Here is a 17,127-nt window from a genome sequence, read left to right as displayed (position 1 = left end):
CCCCTCTCACCCTACCTCCCTTCCCCATCCTCCCCCTCTCACCCTACCTCCCTTACCCATTCACCCCCTCTCACCCTACCTCCTTTCCCCATCCTCCCCCTCTCACCCTACCTCCCAAGCCATTTTCCCCCTCTCACCCTACCTCCCTTCCCCATCCTCCCCCTCTCACCCTACCTCCCTTCCCCATTCTCCCCCTCTCACCCTACCTCCTTTCCCCATCCTCCCCCTCTCACCCTCTTTCCCTTCCCCATCCTCCCCCTCTCACCCTACCTCCCTTATCCATCCTCCCCCTCTCACCCTACCTCCCTTCCCCATCCTCCACCTCTCACCCTACCTCCCTTCCCCATTCTCCCCCTCTCACCCTACCTCCCTTCCCCATTCACCCCCTCTCACCCTACCTCCTTTCCCCATCCTCCCCCTCTCACCCTACCTCCCAAGCCATTTTCCCCCTCTCACCCTACCTCCCTTCCCCATCCTCCCCCTCTCACCCTACCTCCCTTCCCCATCCTCCCCCTCTCACCCTACCTCCCTTCCCCATTCACCCCCTCTCACCCTACCTCCTTTCCCCATCCTCCCCCTCTCACCCTACCTCCCAAGCCATTTTCCCCCTCTCACCCCACCTCCCTTCCCCATCCTCCCCCTCTCACCCTACCTCCCTTCCCCATTCTCCCCCTCTCACCCTACCTCCTTTCCCCATCCTCCCCCTCTCACCCTCTCTCCCTTCCCCATCCTCCCCCTCTCACCCTACCTCCCTTATCCATCCTCCCCTTCTCACCCTACCTCCCACCCTCCCCATCTCACCCTACTTCCCTTCCCCATCCCCCCCCCTCTTCTTCCCTCTCATCCTACCTCCCACTCCCCTCTCTTCCTCCCACCTCTCTACCTCCCCCTCCCTTCCTCCCTCTCATCATCCCTCCTTCCCCCTCTCATCCTACTTCCCTCCCCCCTCTCTTCCTCCCTCTCATCCTACCTACCTCCCTACCTCCCCCCTCCCTTCCTTCTTCCCCCTCTCATCCTACCTCTCATCCTACTTCCCTCCCCCCTCCAATCCTCCCTCTCATCATCCCTCCTTCCCCCTCTCATCCTCCCTCTCATCATCCCTCCTTCCCCCTCTCATCCTACCACTCATCCTACTTCCCTCCCCCCTCTCCTCCTCCCTCTCATCCTACCTACCTCCCTCCCTCCCCTCTCTTCCTCCCTCTCATCCTACCTCCCGCCCCCTCTCTTCCTACCTCCCTCCCTCCTCTCTTCCCCCGTCCTTGGTCTCCATTGAGGATCTTGTTCTATGATTGGTGTGTGTGTTTAAAATGTGAAGGTAACTAAATGAATGTCCAACTTTCTGGGAATGGGACAATAAAGGAAAACTTGACATAACTTGACCCCCCTACCCCTTCTTCCTCTGAAGATGGTCTAGTCCTCCCCCTGTGTCTCACCGATATGGTAGAGTCCGATCCAGTCCGTGGCGTCCACTTCCTCCTTGATGTCCCAGTTGATGACCAGGTTTTGGCCCCGCCCCATCGTGAACTCGTATGTCGACGCAGTCAGCGATGACCTGCTCTCCGAGGTCACCAGGTCCGTGTCGCTATTGGCCCTTTGTAGTCCGCCGCCATGACCCTCTCCATGACCTCCGACCCCTGACCGTTCACCAGCTGACCTTTCCCCGCCGTGACCCCTAGGGCCAATGCCATCACCGCCCTGGGCTGAGAGGGAGCGCAGGTTTTCAGGGCTGAGAGTGTAGCGCATGTGGGGGTTGCGCCTCCTCACCACCAGGAGATGCTCACGAGCAGTGGGAGTGGTCGTCATGGTGACCACAGGGGAGAAGGGAGGAGGGGATTGGGGGTGAGATGGGGGTTGAGAGGGGTGGGGGTGATGGTGATGATGGGGGGAGTGGTGGTGATGGGAGGGGGAGGAAGGGTGGGGGCGGGGGCGGGGGGGGAGGACAGCCGTGGCGAGGGAGGGGCGAATGGTGGAGGTTGAGCAGGGGAGGGGGGAGAACTGTGTGCCTCGCCCAAAGCTAGAGCCAGAGAGGAGGGCCACAGGCCAGGAGGCCACAGCACAGGGCCAGAGACAGCCTGGTAGAGCCTACTAGAACCTAATAGAACATACTAGAACCTAATAGAGCATACTAGAACCTAAGAGAACATATTATAATCTAATAGACCATAACAGAACATACTAGAACCTCTTAGAACGTACTAGAACCTAATAGAACATTCTAGAAGCTGACGCGCTAGCTACGGTCAGTAGAAGCCACTAGATTCAATACTACGGCCTGGATCCAACAAGCAGCCAAGCCCAGACACAGGTCAGAGGTCAGAGGTTAGCTAACACATCTCCACTTGTAAGGAGGTTTTCTCTTGCCACTGTGCTGCTGCCTGCTCTCTGGAAGTCAGAAATAGGTTTACTAAGGTGACTACTGTAAAGCACTTTGTGAGAAATGTTGCTGTAAAAAGGCTTTTATAAATAAAGTTTGATTGAGTGATTGTGGAATTTGAGGCCTGTGATCCAGTCTTCCTATTAGTTGAGATGAACAGGAAGTGAGGTGGGCTGATGCTGAGGTCACATCCTGTTTTCTCCTGTCCGTTCAGCGCTGGTCCAGCCCAGTTTCACATCAGAACATTTAGCTTCACTTCATTACTCAGTGCAGTACAACTGGAGTGGTTCAAGATTTCAATCTAGGGATGGGCTGTACCATGGCTCTTACACACAGGCCCTGAGGCTGCATGTTGGGAGGGGGGAGAGAGAGGGAGGGAGGGGATGAGGGGGGGGGCGAAGCTCCTCTCTCCCCCTCGTCTGTTTGGGGAGGGGTGGAGTGGAAGGATGTGGGATTGTAGTCTAGTTGGAACTAGGGTGGTCTGGGGTAGGATGTTGGATTGTAGTCTAGTTGGAACTAGGGTGGTCTGGGGTAGGATGTGGGATTGTAGTCTAGTTGGAACTAGGGTGGTCTGGGGTAGGATGTTGGATTGTAGTCTAGTTGGAACTAGGGTGATCTGGGGTAGGATGTTGGATTGTAGTCTAGTTGCAACTAGGGTGGTCTGGGGTAGGCTGTTGTCCTCTTCCAGGGGGGACAGAATGGGGTGAGAGGGGGGAGAGAGGGAGACTGCAGGCCTGAGGTGGTGGTGGAGGTGATGAAGGGAGGCTGGACACCTGTGAGAGAAGGAGAGACAGAGGGAGGGGGAGAAAGTAGGAGGGGACGTCAGAGATACAGCATAACGCCCAGGATCAACCAATGACAGGAGAATGACAGGAACAACAGAAGCATTGTTTATCAGACTTGATCACCATCATTGCAACGGCCTCCATTACACTTGATTTGGAACAGAACAAGCTACCCCCAGCTTCCTAATCAACGACAGCCCTAACACTTGATTTGGAACAGAACAAGCTACCCCCAGCTTCCTAATCAACGGCAGCCCTAACACTTGATTTGGAACAGAACAAGCTACCCCCAGCTTCCTAATCAACGGCAGCCCTAACACTTGATTTGGAACAGAACAAGCTACCCCCAGCTTCCTAATCAACGGCAGCCCTAACACTTGATTTGGAACAGAACAAGTTACCCCAGCTTCCTAATCAACGTCAGCCCTAACACTTGATTTGGAACAGAACAAGCTACCCCCAGCTTCCTAATCAATGGCAGCCCTAACACTTGATTTGGAACAGAACAAGTTACCCCAGCTTCCTAATCAACGTCAGCCCTAACACTTGATTTGGAACAGAACAAGCTACCCCCAGCTTCCTAATCAACGGCAGCCCTAACACTTGATTTGGAACAGAACAAGCTACCCCCAGCTTCCTAATCAACGGCAGCCCTAACGTTTGATTTGGAACAGAACAAGCTACCCCAGCTTCCTAATCAACGGCAGCCCTAACACTTGACTTGGAACAGAACAAGCTACCCCCAGCTTCCTAATCAACGGCAGCCCTAACACTTGATTTGGAACAGAACAAGCTACCCCCAGCTTCCTAATCAACGGCAGCCCTAACACTTGATTTGGAACAGAACAAGCTACCCCCAGCTTCCTAATCAACGGCAGCCCTAACACTTGATTTGGAACAGAACAAGCTACCCCCAGCTTCCTAATCAACGGCAGCCCTAACACTTGATTTGGAACAGAACACGCTACCCCCAGCTTCCTAATCAACGGCAGCCCTAACACTTGATTTGGAACAGAACAAGCTACCCCCAGCTTCCTAATCAACGGCAGCCCTAACACTTGATTTGGAACAGAACAAGCTACCCCCAGCTTCCTCATCAACGACAGCCCTAACACTTGATTTGGAACAGAACAAGCTACCCCCAGCTTCCTAATCAACGGCAGCCCTAACACTTGATTTGGAACAGAACAAGCTACCCCCAGCTTCCTAATCAACGGCAGCCCTAACACTTGACTTGGAACAGAACAAGCTACCCCCAGCTTCCTAATCAACGGCAGCCCTAACACTTGATTTGGAACAGAACAAGCTACCCCCAGCTTCCTAATCAACGGCAGCCCTAACACTTGATTTGGAACAGAACAAGCTACCCCCAGCTTCCTAATCAACGGCAGCCCTAACACTTGACTTGGAACAGAACAAGCTACCCCCAGCTTCCTAATCAACGGCCGCTGTTTCACCTGAAAACAGTAGCTACAGTGACCAACGGCATATACAGAACTGATCTTCCACTCAAATAAATATTGGACATGTATTTACTCGGCTGAGGGCCGTTGTTCCAGTTTCCCCAATAGCAACAGCAGACAAACCACCGATTGTGACTTCACTGTAACAGGCAGCCAATTGGTGATGAGGGAGGGACCCACTGGAGAAAACCCACGCTGTATCACTCCCCTGTTAACACAGTGCTTTAGATCAACCTCCCACCCTGTTAACACAGTGTTTTAGATCAACCTCCCTCCCTGTTAATACAGTGTTTTAGATCAACCTCCCTCCCTGTTAATACAGTGCTTTAGATCAACCTCCCACCCTGTTAACACAGTGCTTTAGATCAACCTCCCTCCCTGTTAACACAGTGTTTTAGGTCAACCTCCCTCCCTGTTAACACAGTGTTTTAGATCCACCTCCCTCCCTGTTAACACAGTGTTTTAGATCAACCTCCCTCCCTGTTAACACAGTGCTTTAGATCAACCTCCCTCCCTGTTAACACAGTGTTTTAGATCAACCTCCCTCCCTGTTAACACAGTGTTTCAGATCAACCTCCCTGTTAACACAGTGCTTTAGATCAACCTCCCTCCCTGTTAACACAGTGCTTTCGATCAACCTCCCTCCCTGTTAACACAGTGCTTTAAATCAACCTCACTCCCTGTTAACACAGTGCTTTAGATCAACCTCCCTGTTAACACAGTGCTTTAGATCAACCTCACTCCCCTGTTAACACAGTGCTTTAGATCAACCTCACTCCCCTGTTAACACAGTGCTTTAGATCAACCTCCCTCCCTGTTAACACAGTGTTTTAGATCAACCTCCCTCCCTGTTAACACAGTGTTTTAGATCAACCTCCCTCCCTGTTAACACAGTGCTTTAGATCAACCTCCCTCCCTGTTAACACAGTGCTTTAGATCAACCTCCCTCCCTGTTAACACAGTGTTTCAGTTCAACCTCCCTCCAATCCCTAGCCTGCCTCTTCTCTCCTCCATCCTACCTTGTCTCTCTTCCATCCTCTCTCATATCTTCCCTCCCTCATATATCTTCCCTCCTCTCTCCTCCATCCTCTCTCCTTCCTCCTCTCTCATGTATCTTCCCTCCTCTCTCCTCCCTCTCCCAACCCTTGTCTCTCTTCCCTCGTCTCTCCTACCTCTTCCCTCGTCTCTCCATCCTGCTCCCTCCTCCTCCCTCTTTCCTAATCAGGTCTTAACATCAGTCGATCTGGCCAAACCTGTGAGGGAATGACCCATAGTCACTCGTGGCATCTCTGGTGGGGTATGAGAGATGGGAGAAAAGAGAGAGAGAGAGAGAGAGAGAGAGAGAGAGAGAGAGAGAGAGAGAGAGAGAGGTGTGTCCAGTCCACAATAACACTGCAGTTAATAGCGTGGGGAGAAAGGCCATGTCCCATCCTGTGAATCCTTTATTAGTCTCCCTCATTACTAGTGTCCTGGTTGGAGGATTCCAGATGTCCTGCTTATACCCTCCTGATTCTGGGAAACATCCAACTGGGAGTTTGGGAAAAAACTTCAAAGTTCCCAGAATTTTTCAAAAACCTAACTCCCTCTTAAACATGTAAACCACAAAGAAGCTAAAACTGAGGCGCATTAGTTTTATCAGGCTACTGAGGAACATATTGATCTCTTTTCCCTGTAGACTGTGGTTACATTAGTACTAGCAGGCTACTGAGGAACATATTGATCTCTCTTCCTGTAGACTGTGGTTACATTAGTACTAGCAGGCTACTGAGGAACATATTGATCTCTCTTCCTGTAGACTGTGGTTACATTAGTACTAGCAGGCTACTGAGGAACATATTGATCTCTCTTCCTGTAGACTGTGGTTACATTAGTACTAGCAGGCTACTGAGGAACATATTGATCTCTCTTCCTGTAGACTGTGGTTACATTAGTACTAGCAGGCTACTGAGGAACATATTGATCTCTCTTCCTGTAGGCTGTGGTTACATTAGTACTAGCAGGCTACTGAGGAACATATTGATCTCTCTTCCTGTAGACTGTGGTTACATTAGTACTAGCAGGCTACTGAGGAACATATTGATCTCTCTTCCTGTAGACTGTGGTTACATTAGTACTAGCAGGCTACTGAGGAACATATTGATCTCTCTTCCTGTAGACTGTGGTTACATTAGTACTAGCAGGCTACTGAGGAACATATTGATCTCTCTTCCTGTAGACTGTGGTTACATTAGTACTAGCAGGCTACTGAGGAACATATTGATCTCTCTTCCTGTAGACTGTGGTAACATTAGTACTAGCAGGCTACTGAGGAACATATTGATCTCTCTTCCTGTAGACTGTGGTTACATTAGTACTAGCAGGCTACTGAGGAACATATTGATCTCTCTTCCTGTAGACTGTGGTTACATTAGTACTAGCAGGCTACTGAGGAACATATTGATCTCTCTTCCTGTCTAGACTGTGGTTACATTAGTACTAGCAGGCTACTGAGGAACATATTGATCTCTCTTCCTGTCTAGACTGTGGTTACATTAGTACTAGCAGGCTACTGAGGAACATATTGATCTCTCTTCCTCTAGACTGTGGTTACATTAGTACTAGCAGGCTACTGAGGAACATATTGATCTCTCTTCCTGTAGACTGTGGTTACATTAGTACTAGCAGGCTACTGAGGAACATATTGATCTCTCTTCCTGTAGACTGTGGTTACATTAGTACTAGCAGGCTACTGAGGAACATATTGATCTCTCTTCCTGTAGACTGTGGTAACATTAGTACTAGCAGGCTACTGAGGAACATATTGATCTTTCTTCCTGTAGACTGTGGTTACATTAGTACTAGCAGGCTACTGAGGAACATATTGATCTCTCTTCCTGTAGACTGTGGTTACATTAGTACTAGCAGGCTACTGAGGAACATATTGATCTCTCTTCCTGTAGACTGTGGTTACATTAGTACTAGCAGGCTACTGAGGAACATATTGATCTCTCTTCCTGTAGACTGTGGTTACATTAGTACTAGCAGGCTACTGAGGAACATATTGATCTCTCTTCCTGTAGACTGTGGTTACATTAGTACTAGCAGGCTACTGAGGAACATATTGATCTCTCTTCCTGTAGACTGTGGTTACATTAGTACTAGCAGGCTACTGAGGAACATATTGATCTCTCTTCCTGTAGACTGTGGTTACATTAGTACTAGCAGGCTACTGAGGAACATATTGATCTCTCTTCCTGTAGACTGTGGTTACATTAGTACTAGCAGGCTACTGAGGAACATATTGATCTCTCTTCCTGTAGGCTGTGGTTACATTAGTACTAGCAGGCTACTGAGGAACATATTGATCTCTCTTCCTGTAGACTGTGGTTACATTAGTACTAGCAGGCTACTGAGGAACATATTGATCTCTCTTCCTGTAGACTGTGGTTACATTAGTACTAGCAGGCTACTGAGGAACATATTGATCTCTCTTCCTGTAGACTGTGGTTACATTAGTACTAGCAGGCTACTGAGGAACATATTGATCTCTCTTCCTGTAGACTGTGGTTACATTAGTACTAGCAGGCTACTGAGGAACATATTGATCTCTCTTCCTGTAGACTGTGGTAACATTAGTACTAGCAGGCTACTGAGGAACATATTGATCTCTCTTCCTGTAGACTGTGGTTACATTAGTACTAGCAGGCTACTGAGGAACATATTGATCTCTCTTCCTGTAGACTGTGGTTACATTAGTACTAGCAGGCTACTGAGGAACATATTGATCTCTCTTCCTGTAGACTGTGGTAACATTAGTACTAGCAGGCTACTGAGGAACATATTGATCTTTCTTCCTGTAGACTGTGGTTACATTAGTACTAGCAGGCTACTGAGGAACATATTGATCTCTCTTCCTGTAGACTGTGGTTACATTAGTACTAGCAGGCTACTGAGGAACATATTGATCTCTCTTCCTGTAGACTGTGGTTACATTAGCTCTAGCAGGCTACTGAGGAACATATTGATCTCTCTTCCTGTAGACTGTGGTTACATTAGCACTAGCAGGCTACTGAGGAACATATTGATCTCTCTTCCTGTAGACTGTGGTTACATTAGTACTAGCAGGCTACTGAGGAACATATTGATCTCTCTTCCTGTAGACTGTGGTTACATTAGTACTAGCAGGCTACTGAGGAACATATTGATCTATCTTCCTGTAGACTGTGGTTACATTAGTACTAGCAGGCTACTGAGGAACATATTGATCTCTCTTCCTGTAGACTGTGGTTACATTAGTACTAGCAGGCTACTGAGGAACATATTGATCTCTCTTCCTGTCTAGACTGTGGTTACATTAGCTCTAGCAGGCTACTGAGGAACATATTGATCTCTCTTCCTGTAGACTGTGGTTACATTAGTACTAGCAGGCTACTGAGGAACATATTGATCTCTCTTCCTGTCTAGACTGTGGTTACATTAGTACTAGCAGGCTACTGAGGAACATATTGATCTCTCTTCCTGTCTAGACTGTGGTTACATTAGTACTAGCAGGCTACTGAGGAACATATTGATCTCTCTTCCTCTAGACTGTGGTTACATTAGTACTAGCAGGCTACTGAGGAACATATTGATCTCTCTTCCTGTAGACTGTGGTTACATTAGTACTAGCAGGCTACTGAGGAACATATTGATCTCTCTTCCTGTAGACTGTGGTTACATTAGTACTAGCAGGCTACTGAGGAACATATTGATCTCTCTTCCTGTAGACTGTGGTAACATTAGTACTAGCAGGCTACTGAGGAACATATTGATCTTTCTTCCTGTAGACTGTGGTTACATTAGTACTAGCAGGCTACTGAGGAACATATTGATCTCTCTTCCTGTAGACTGTGGTTACATTAGTACTAGCAGGCTACTGAGGAACATATTGATCTCTCTTCCTGTAGACTGTGGTTACATTAGTACTAGCAGGCTACTGAGGAACATATTGATCTCTCTTCCTGTAGACTGTGGTTACATTAGTACTAGCAGGCTACTGAGGAACATATTGATCTCTCTTCCTGTAGACTGTGGTTACATTAGTACTAGCAGGCTACTGAGGAACATATTGATCTCTCTTCCTGTAGGCTGTGGTTACATTAGTACTAGCAGGCTACTGAGGAACATATTGATCTCTCTTCCTGTAGACTGTGGTTACATTAGTACTAGCAGGCTACTGAGGAACATATTGATCTCTCTTCCTGTAGACTGTGGTTACATTAGTACTAGCAGGCTACTGAGGAACATATTGATCTCTCTTCCTGTAGACTGTGGTTACATTAGTACTAGCAGGCTACTGAGGAACATATTGATCTCTCTTCCTGTAGACTGTGGTTACATTAGTACTAGCAGGCTACTGAGGAACATATTGATCTCTCTTCCTGTAGACTGTGGTAACATTAGTACTAGCAGGCTACTGAGGAACATATTGATCTCTCTTCCTGTAGACTGTGGTTACATTAGTACTAGCAGGCTACTGAGGAACATATTGATCTCTCTTCCTGTAGACTGTGGTTACATTAGTACTAGCAGGCTACTGAGGAACATATTGATCTCTCTTCCTGTAGACTGTGGTAACATTAGTACTAGCAGGCTACTGAGGAACATATTGATCTTTCTTCCTGTAGACTGTGGTTACATTAGTACTAGCAGGCTACTGAGGAACATATTGATCTCTCTTCCTGTAGACTGTGGTTACATTAGTACTAGCAGGCTACTGAGGAACATATTGATCTCTCTTCCTGTAGACTGTGGTTACATTAGCTCTAGCAGGCTACTGAGGAACATATTGATCTCTCTTCCTGTAGACTGTGGTTACATTAGCACTAGCAGGCTACTGAGGAACATATTGATCTCTCTTCCTGTAGACTGTGGTTACATTAGTACTAGCAGGCTACTGAGGAACATATTGATCTCTCTTCCTGTAGACTGTGGTTACATTAGTACTAGCAGGCTACTGAGGAACATATTGATCTATCTTCCTGTAGACTGTGGTTACATTAGTACTAGCAGGCTACTGAGGAACATATTGATCTCTCTTCCTGTAGACTGTGGTTACATTAGTACTAGCAGGCTACTGAGGAACATATTGATCTCTCTTCCTGTCTAGACTGTGGTTACATTAGCTCTAGCAGGCTACTGAGGAACATATTGATCTCTCTTCCTGTAGACTGTGGTTACATTAGTACTAGCAGGCTACTGAGGAACATATTGATCTCTCTTCCTGTCTAGACTGTGGTTACATTAGTACTAGCAGGCTACTGAGGAACATATTGATCTCTCTTCCTGTCTAGACTGTGGTTACATTAGTACTAGCAGGCTACTGAGGAACATATTGATCTCTCTTCCTCTAGACTGTGGTTACATTAGTACTAGCAGGCTACTGAGGAACATATTGATCTCTCTTCCTGTAGACTGTGGTTACATTAGTACTAGCAGGCTACTGAGGAACATATTGATCTCTCTTCCTGTAGACTGTGGTTACATTAGTACTAGCAGGCTACTGAGGAACATATTGATCTCTCTTCCTGTAGACTGTGGTTACATTAGTACTAGCAGGCTACTGAGGAACATATTGATCTCTCTTCCTGTAGACTGTGGTTACATTAGTACTAGCAGGCTACTGAGGAACATATTGATCTCTCTTCCTGTAGACTGTGGTTACATTAGTACTAGCAGGCTACTGAGGAACATATTGATCTCTCTTCCTGTAGACTGTGGTTACATTAGTACTAGCAGGCTACTGAGGAACATATTGATCTCTCTTCCTGTAGACTGTGGTTACATTAGTACTAGCAGGCTACTGAGGAACATATTGATCTCTCTTCCTGTAGACTGTGGTAACATTAGTACTAGCAGGCTACTGAGGAACATATTGATCTCTCTTCCTGTAGACTGTGGTTACATTAGTACTAGCAGGCTACTGAGGAACATATTGATCTCTCTTCCTGTAGACTGTGGTTACATTAGTACTAGCAGGCTACTGAGGAACATATTGATCTCTCTTCCTGTAGACTGTGGTTACATTAGTACTAGCAGGCTACTAAGGAACATATTGATCTCTCTTCCTGTAGACTGTGGTTACATTAGTACTAGCAGGCTACTGAGGAACATATTGATCTCTCTTCCTGTCTAGACTGTGGTTGCATTAGCTCTAGCAGGCTACTGAGGAACATATTGATCTCTCTTCCTGTAGACTGTGGTTACATTAGCTCTAGCAGGCTACTGAGGAACATATTGATCTCTCTTCCTGTAGACTGTGGTTTCTCTTAGCAGTCTTACCATCTCGTGCTCACTTCCCCTCTCGCTGTCTCTCTCTCTGTATCTGTCTCTCTCTCTGTCTAACTCTCTCTGTCTAACTCTGTCTAACTCTCTCTCTCTATCTATTTTCATCAATATCATCTCTCATTCCCTCTCTCCAAAACAAGGTCTTCTGTTGCCATGGCAAAAGTCATTACGCCAAACCAGACACATTGGCACGCATGAACGCACACACACAAGCACAAACAAACCCAGACACCCAGAGTCATAAAACGAACAAGAGTGCAGGCAGAAACACAACAATCTAAAAACACAACAACCAATCAATCACTTTCTCTGTCAGCCTCTCTCTCACTCCCACATGGAGCGTGGTTGGCTCCCTCCCCTCCTCCCACACGCTGTCCATTCCCTTCCCGTCTGCGTTCACAGGTCTGCTATAAACAGGAGTAGACACACATACAGCTGGAGGGAACGGGAGAGGCAGGACTGAAGGGAGAGCAGGGCAGGTGGTACACTAGAATGTTGCTTATGTAAGTAGTTGATAGGATAGACAGGGGAACAGAGGGTTCTGTCATGTTCTTCACACACTGAGGAGGGAGGGAGAGAGAGAGAGAGAGAGAGAGAGAGAGAGAGAGAGAGAGACAGAGGCAGAGAGACAGAGAGAGAGAAAGACAGTGTCTATAGCTGCATGTAATACAAAGAAAACATGCTTGAGAAAAGAATGTATCTCATGCAGCATATTGGTAAGTGTGCGTGTGTGTGTGTGTGTGTGTGTGTGTGTGTGTGTGTGTGTGTGTGTGTGTGTGTGTGTGTGTGTGTGTGTGTGTGTGTGTGTGTGTGTGTGTGTAATGCCAAGTGTGGGAGGCATACAGCATATGAACGCTTACTTTAACACAATGTTCAGTGTGTGTGTGTGTGTGTGTGTGTGTGTGTGTGTGTGTGTGTGTGTGTGTGTGTGTGTGTGTGTGTGTGTGTGTGTGGTGTGTGTGTGTGTGTACATGTAAAATGTTAGGCTATATGATGTGACATAGTAGCTAGCTGGGGTACACTGTCTACCAACACAGATCACTAACAGACAGTCTGTCTACCAACACAGATCACTAACAAAACAGACAGTCTGTCTACCAACTCAGATCACTAACAAAACAGACAGTCTGACTACCAACACAGATCAAGAAACAGACAGTCTGACTACCAACTCAGATCACTAACAAAACAGACAGTCTGACTACCAACTCAGATCACTAACAAAACAGACAGTCTGACTAACAACACAGATCAAGAAACAGACAGTCTGACTACCAACTCAGATCACTAACAAAACAGACAGTCTGACTACCAACTCAGATCACTAACAAAACAGACAGTCTGACTACCAACTCAGATCACTAACAAAACAGACAGTCTGACTACCAACACAGATCAAGAAACAGACAGTCTGACTACCAACACAGATCACTAACAAAACAGACAGTCTGACTACCAACACAGATCACTAACAGACAGTCTGACTACCAACACAGATCACTAACAAAACAGACAGTCTGTCTACCAACACAGATCACTAACAGACAGTCGGACTACCAACACAGATCACTAACAAAACAGACAGTCTGACTACCAACACAGATCACTAACAAAACAGACAGTCTGACTACCAATTCAGATCACTAACAAAACAGACAGTCTGACTACCAACACAGATCATTAACAGACAGTCTGACTACCAACACAGATCACTAACAAAACAGACAGTCTGACTACCAACACAGATCACTAACAAAACAGACAGTCTGACTACCAACACAGATCACTAACAAAACAGACAGTCTGACTACCAACACAGATCACTAACAGACAGTCGGACTACCAACACAGATCACTAACAAAACAGACAGTCTGACTACCAACACAGATCACTAACAGACAGTCGGACTACCAACACAGATCACTAACAAAACAGACAGTCTGACTACCAATTCAGATCACTAACAAAACAGACAGTCTGACTACCAACACAGATCACTAACAGACAGTCGGACTACCAACACAGATCACTAACAGACAGTCTGTCTACCAACTCAGATCACTAACAAAACAGACAGTCTGACTACCAACACAGATCACTAACAAAACAGACAGTCTGACTACCAACACAGATCACTAACAGACAGTCGGACTACCAACACAGATCACTAACAAAACAGACAGTCTGACTACCAACACAGATCACTAACAAAACAGACAGTCTGACTACCAATTCAGATCACTAACAAAACAGACAGTCTGACTACCAACACAGATCACTAACAGACAGTCGGACTACCAACACAGATCACTAACAGACAGTCTGTCTACCAACTCAGATCACTAACAAAACAGACAGTCTGACTACCAACACAGATCAAGAAACAGACAGTCTGACTACCAACTCAGATCACTAACAAAACAGACAGTCTGACTACCAATTCAGATCACTAACAAAACAGACAGTCTGACTACCAACACAGATCACTAACAGACAGTCTGACTACCAACACAGATCACTAACAAAACAGACAGTCTGTCTACCAACACAGATCACTAACAGACAGTCTGTCTACCAACACAGATCACTAACAAAACAGACAGTCTGACTACCAACACAGATCACTAACAAAACAGACAGTCTGACTACCAACACAGATCACTAACAAAACAGACAGTCTGACTACCAACACAGATCACTAACAGACAGTCGGACTACCAACACAGATCACTAACAAAACAGACAGTCTGACTACCAACACAGATCACTAACAAAACAGACAGTCTGACTACCAACACAGATCACTAACAGACAGTCGGACTACCAACACAGATCACTAACAAAACAGACAGTCTGACTACCAACACAGATCACTAACAGACAGTCGGACTACCAACTCAGATCAGTTATCAAACAGAGAGAGTCAGTATCTTTCCTGCCTGGAGACCAGAAGGAACTAGAAGAGAAGACAGTGAGTATGAGGTCTTATATAACAGTTATTTTCTCTCTCTCTCTCTCTCTCTCTCTCACTTCCATCACTCACTCACTCACTTCCATCTCTCACTCACTCACTCACTCACTCATTTCCATCTCTCTCTCTCTCTCTCTCTCTCTCTCTCTCTCTCTCTCTCTCTCTCTCTCTCTCTCTCTCTCTCTCTCTCTCTCTCTCTCTCTCTCTCTCTCTCTCTCTCTCTCTCTCTCTCTCTCTCTCTCTCTCTCTCTCTCTCTCTCTCTATATATATATATAAAATATGGAGTTGATGCTGGGGAATGTCAGTACGTCAGGCTGTTTGACAGTAGAGGCAGAATAACGGAAGGATTGGTTGGATGGAAAACGAGAGAAAAAGAAAGCTAGGTTCAGATGGGGTCACGGTTCTCTTTTCTAGCTTTTCATTGAAACTACAAAACAGTAATATTGGAGAACGTAAGTCTTACGTAGCCAGATGTCATAACCTGGTCTCTGCACTGAGTTCTGCTCTGTGAGGTGAAGCCTGCTAATAGGGGCTTTGATAGAGGCTTCGCAGACTGATGTTATAACCTGGTCTCTGCGCTGAGTTCTGCTCTGCTCTGTGAAGCCTGCTAATAGAGGCTTTGATAGAGGCTTCGCAGACTGATGTTATAACCTGGTCTCTGCACTGAGTTCTGCTCTGTGAGGCGAAGCCTGCTAATATAGGCTTTGATAGAGGCTTCGCAGACTGATGTCATAACCTGGTCTCTGCACTGAGTTCTGCTCTGTGAGGTGAAGCCTGCTAATAGAGGTTTTGATAGAGGCTCCGCAGACTGATGTTATGGTTCTGGAACACGTTAGTATGTCAGGAATCTGTCTGTCCTCTCTGTCTCTCAAACGCTCTCCAAAAGACAGGGCTTTCACATAAAACAAATAATTATAATCATCCCGTAGCCTCACACGTTTGGTATCCATCTGTCCTCTTTCCGGGCTTTCACATAAAACAAATAATTATAATCATCCCGTAGACGTTTGGTATCCATCTGTCCTCTTTCAGGGCTATTCACATAAAACAGCAGGATAATAGACATTGTGTATTATTTCCACAGCTCCAACTATTGTGATGGATTTCAGTGACAGCTTGGTACCTGGAGCAGCATGTTAAGAGGAGAAATCCTCTGTAACATCTTTCCAATCATCTGTTTCCTCTGACCACCAGGTTCATTCACAAGGCTGGAATCTAGATTACACCCAGGGTGCTTCCCATGGCAGCCTATTCCCTCTGTAGTACACTACTTCTACCAGGGCCCATATATGGCTCTCGTCAAAAGCATTGCGCTGTATAGGAAATAGGATAGGGTGGCATTTGGGGCGTACCACCTCTGTTGGGAAGCCCAGAGGAATACCGTAGTACAGTAAAACAGACTGCAGAGGGGTTAAATCATTTAGACATGTCTGGTGTTACACTGCTGTATACAGAATCTGCTCTTTAATGGAGGGGAAAGGACACACACACACACACACACACACACACACACACACACACACACACACACACACACACACACACACACACACACACACACACACACACACACACACACACACACACACACACACACACACACACACACACACACACACACACACAGAGATTGCTTTAAAAATAGCTCCGGGGCAGTTCTGAATGAATCACTGGCAGAGCACAGAGGTACTCATGCCCACATGGCAACACACACACACAGAGAGAGAAATATGCAGAAGGTGAATGCTGTTGATTTGAGGTTGAGGATTAGAGGGAGAATGGGTGGATGTAGTGTTCACTGAATGCTTCCTCTAATCCCTGTATTACCACACAGCTCCAATCTGATCATCACTCCTCTCCCCCTTCATCCTCTCTCTGCCCCTCCCTCCATCCATGTTGATCTCCATGGTTACAGCACACTCTCTCGGACCTCACTCACCTCTCAATCCTCATCACTCCCATCTCCCTCCCTCTCTCCCTCACCTCACAATCCCCTTACTCCCCTCTCCCTTACCTCACTCACCTCTCAATATCCCTCACTCCCCTCTCCCTCTCTCCCTCACCTCACTCACCTCACAATCCCCTTACCCTCACCTCCCTCACCTCACAATATCCCTTACTCCCCTCTCCCTTACCTCACTCACCTCTCAAAATCCCTCACTCCCCTCACCCTCACCTCACTCAATTCTCAAAATCCCTCACTCCCCTCACCCTCACCTCACTCACC

General features: G+C 46.7%; 1 protein-coding gene across 1 annotated transcript in view; it reads right to left on the bottom strand.

Annotated features, from left to right (window-relative positions):
- The window catches only part of LOC110516423 (E3 ubiquitin-protein ligase HECW2), an 87,082-nt gene that overhangs the window by 57,461 nt on the left and 12,494 nt on the right, over positions 1-17,127 (bottom strand). Inside the window, exon 2 of the mRNA XM_036951593.1 lies at positions 1,434-3,147. Within this exon, the coding sequence (XP_036807488.1) occupies positions 1,434-1,803 (370 nt within the window). The 5' untranslated portion in view covers positions 1,804-3,147. The remainder of the gene's footprint in view (positions 1-1,433; positions 3,148-17,127) is intronic.

The sequence above is a fragment of the Oncorhynchus mykiss genome, chromosome 18, assembly GCF_013265735.2.
Source record: "Oncorhynchus mykiss isolate Arlee chromosome 18, USDA_OmykA_1.1, whole genome shotgun sequence".
Classification (NCBI taxonomy): domain Eukaryota; kingdom Metazoa; phylum Chordata; class Actinopteri; order Salmoniformes; family Salmonidae; genus Oncorhynchus; species Oncorhynchus mykiss.
This window is presented reverse-complemented; position numbering and strand designations above follow the sequence as displayed.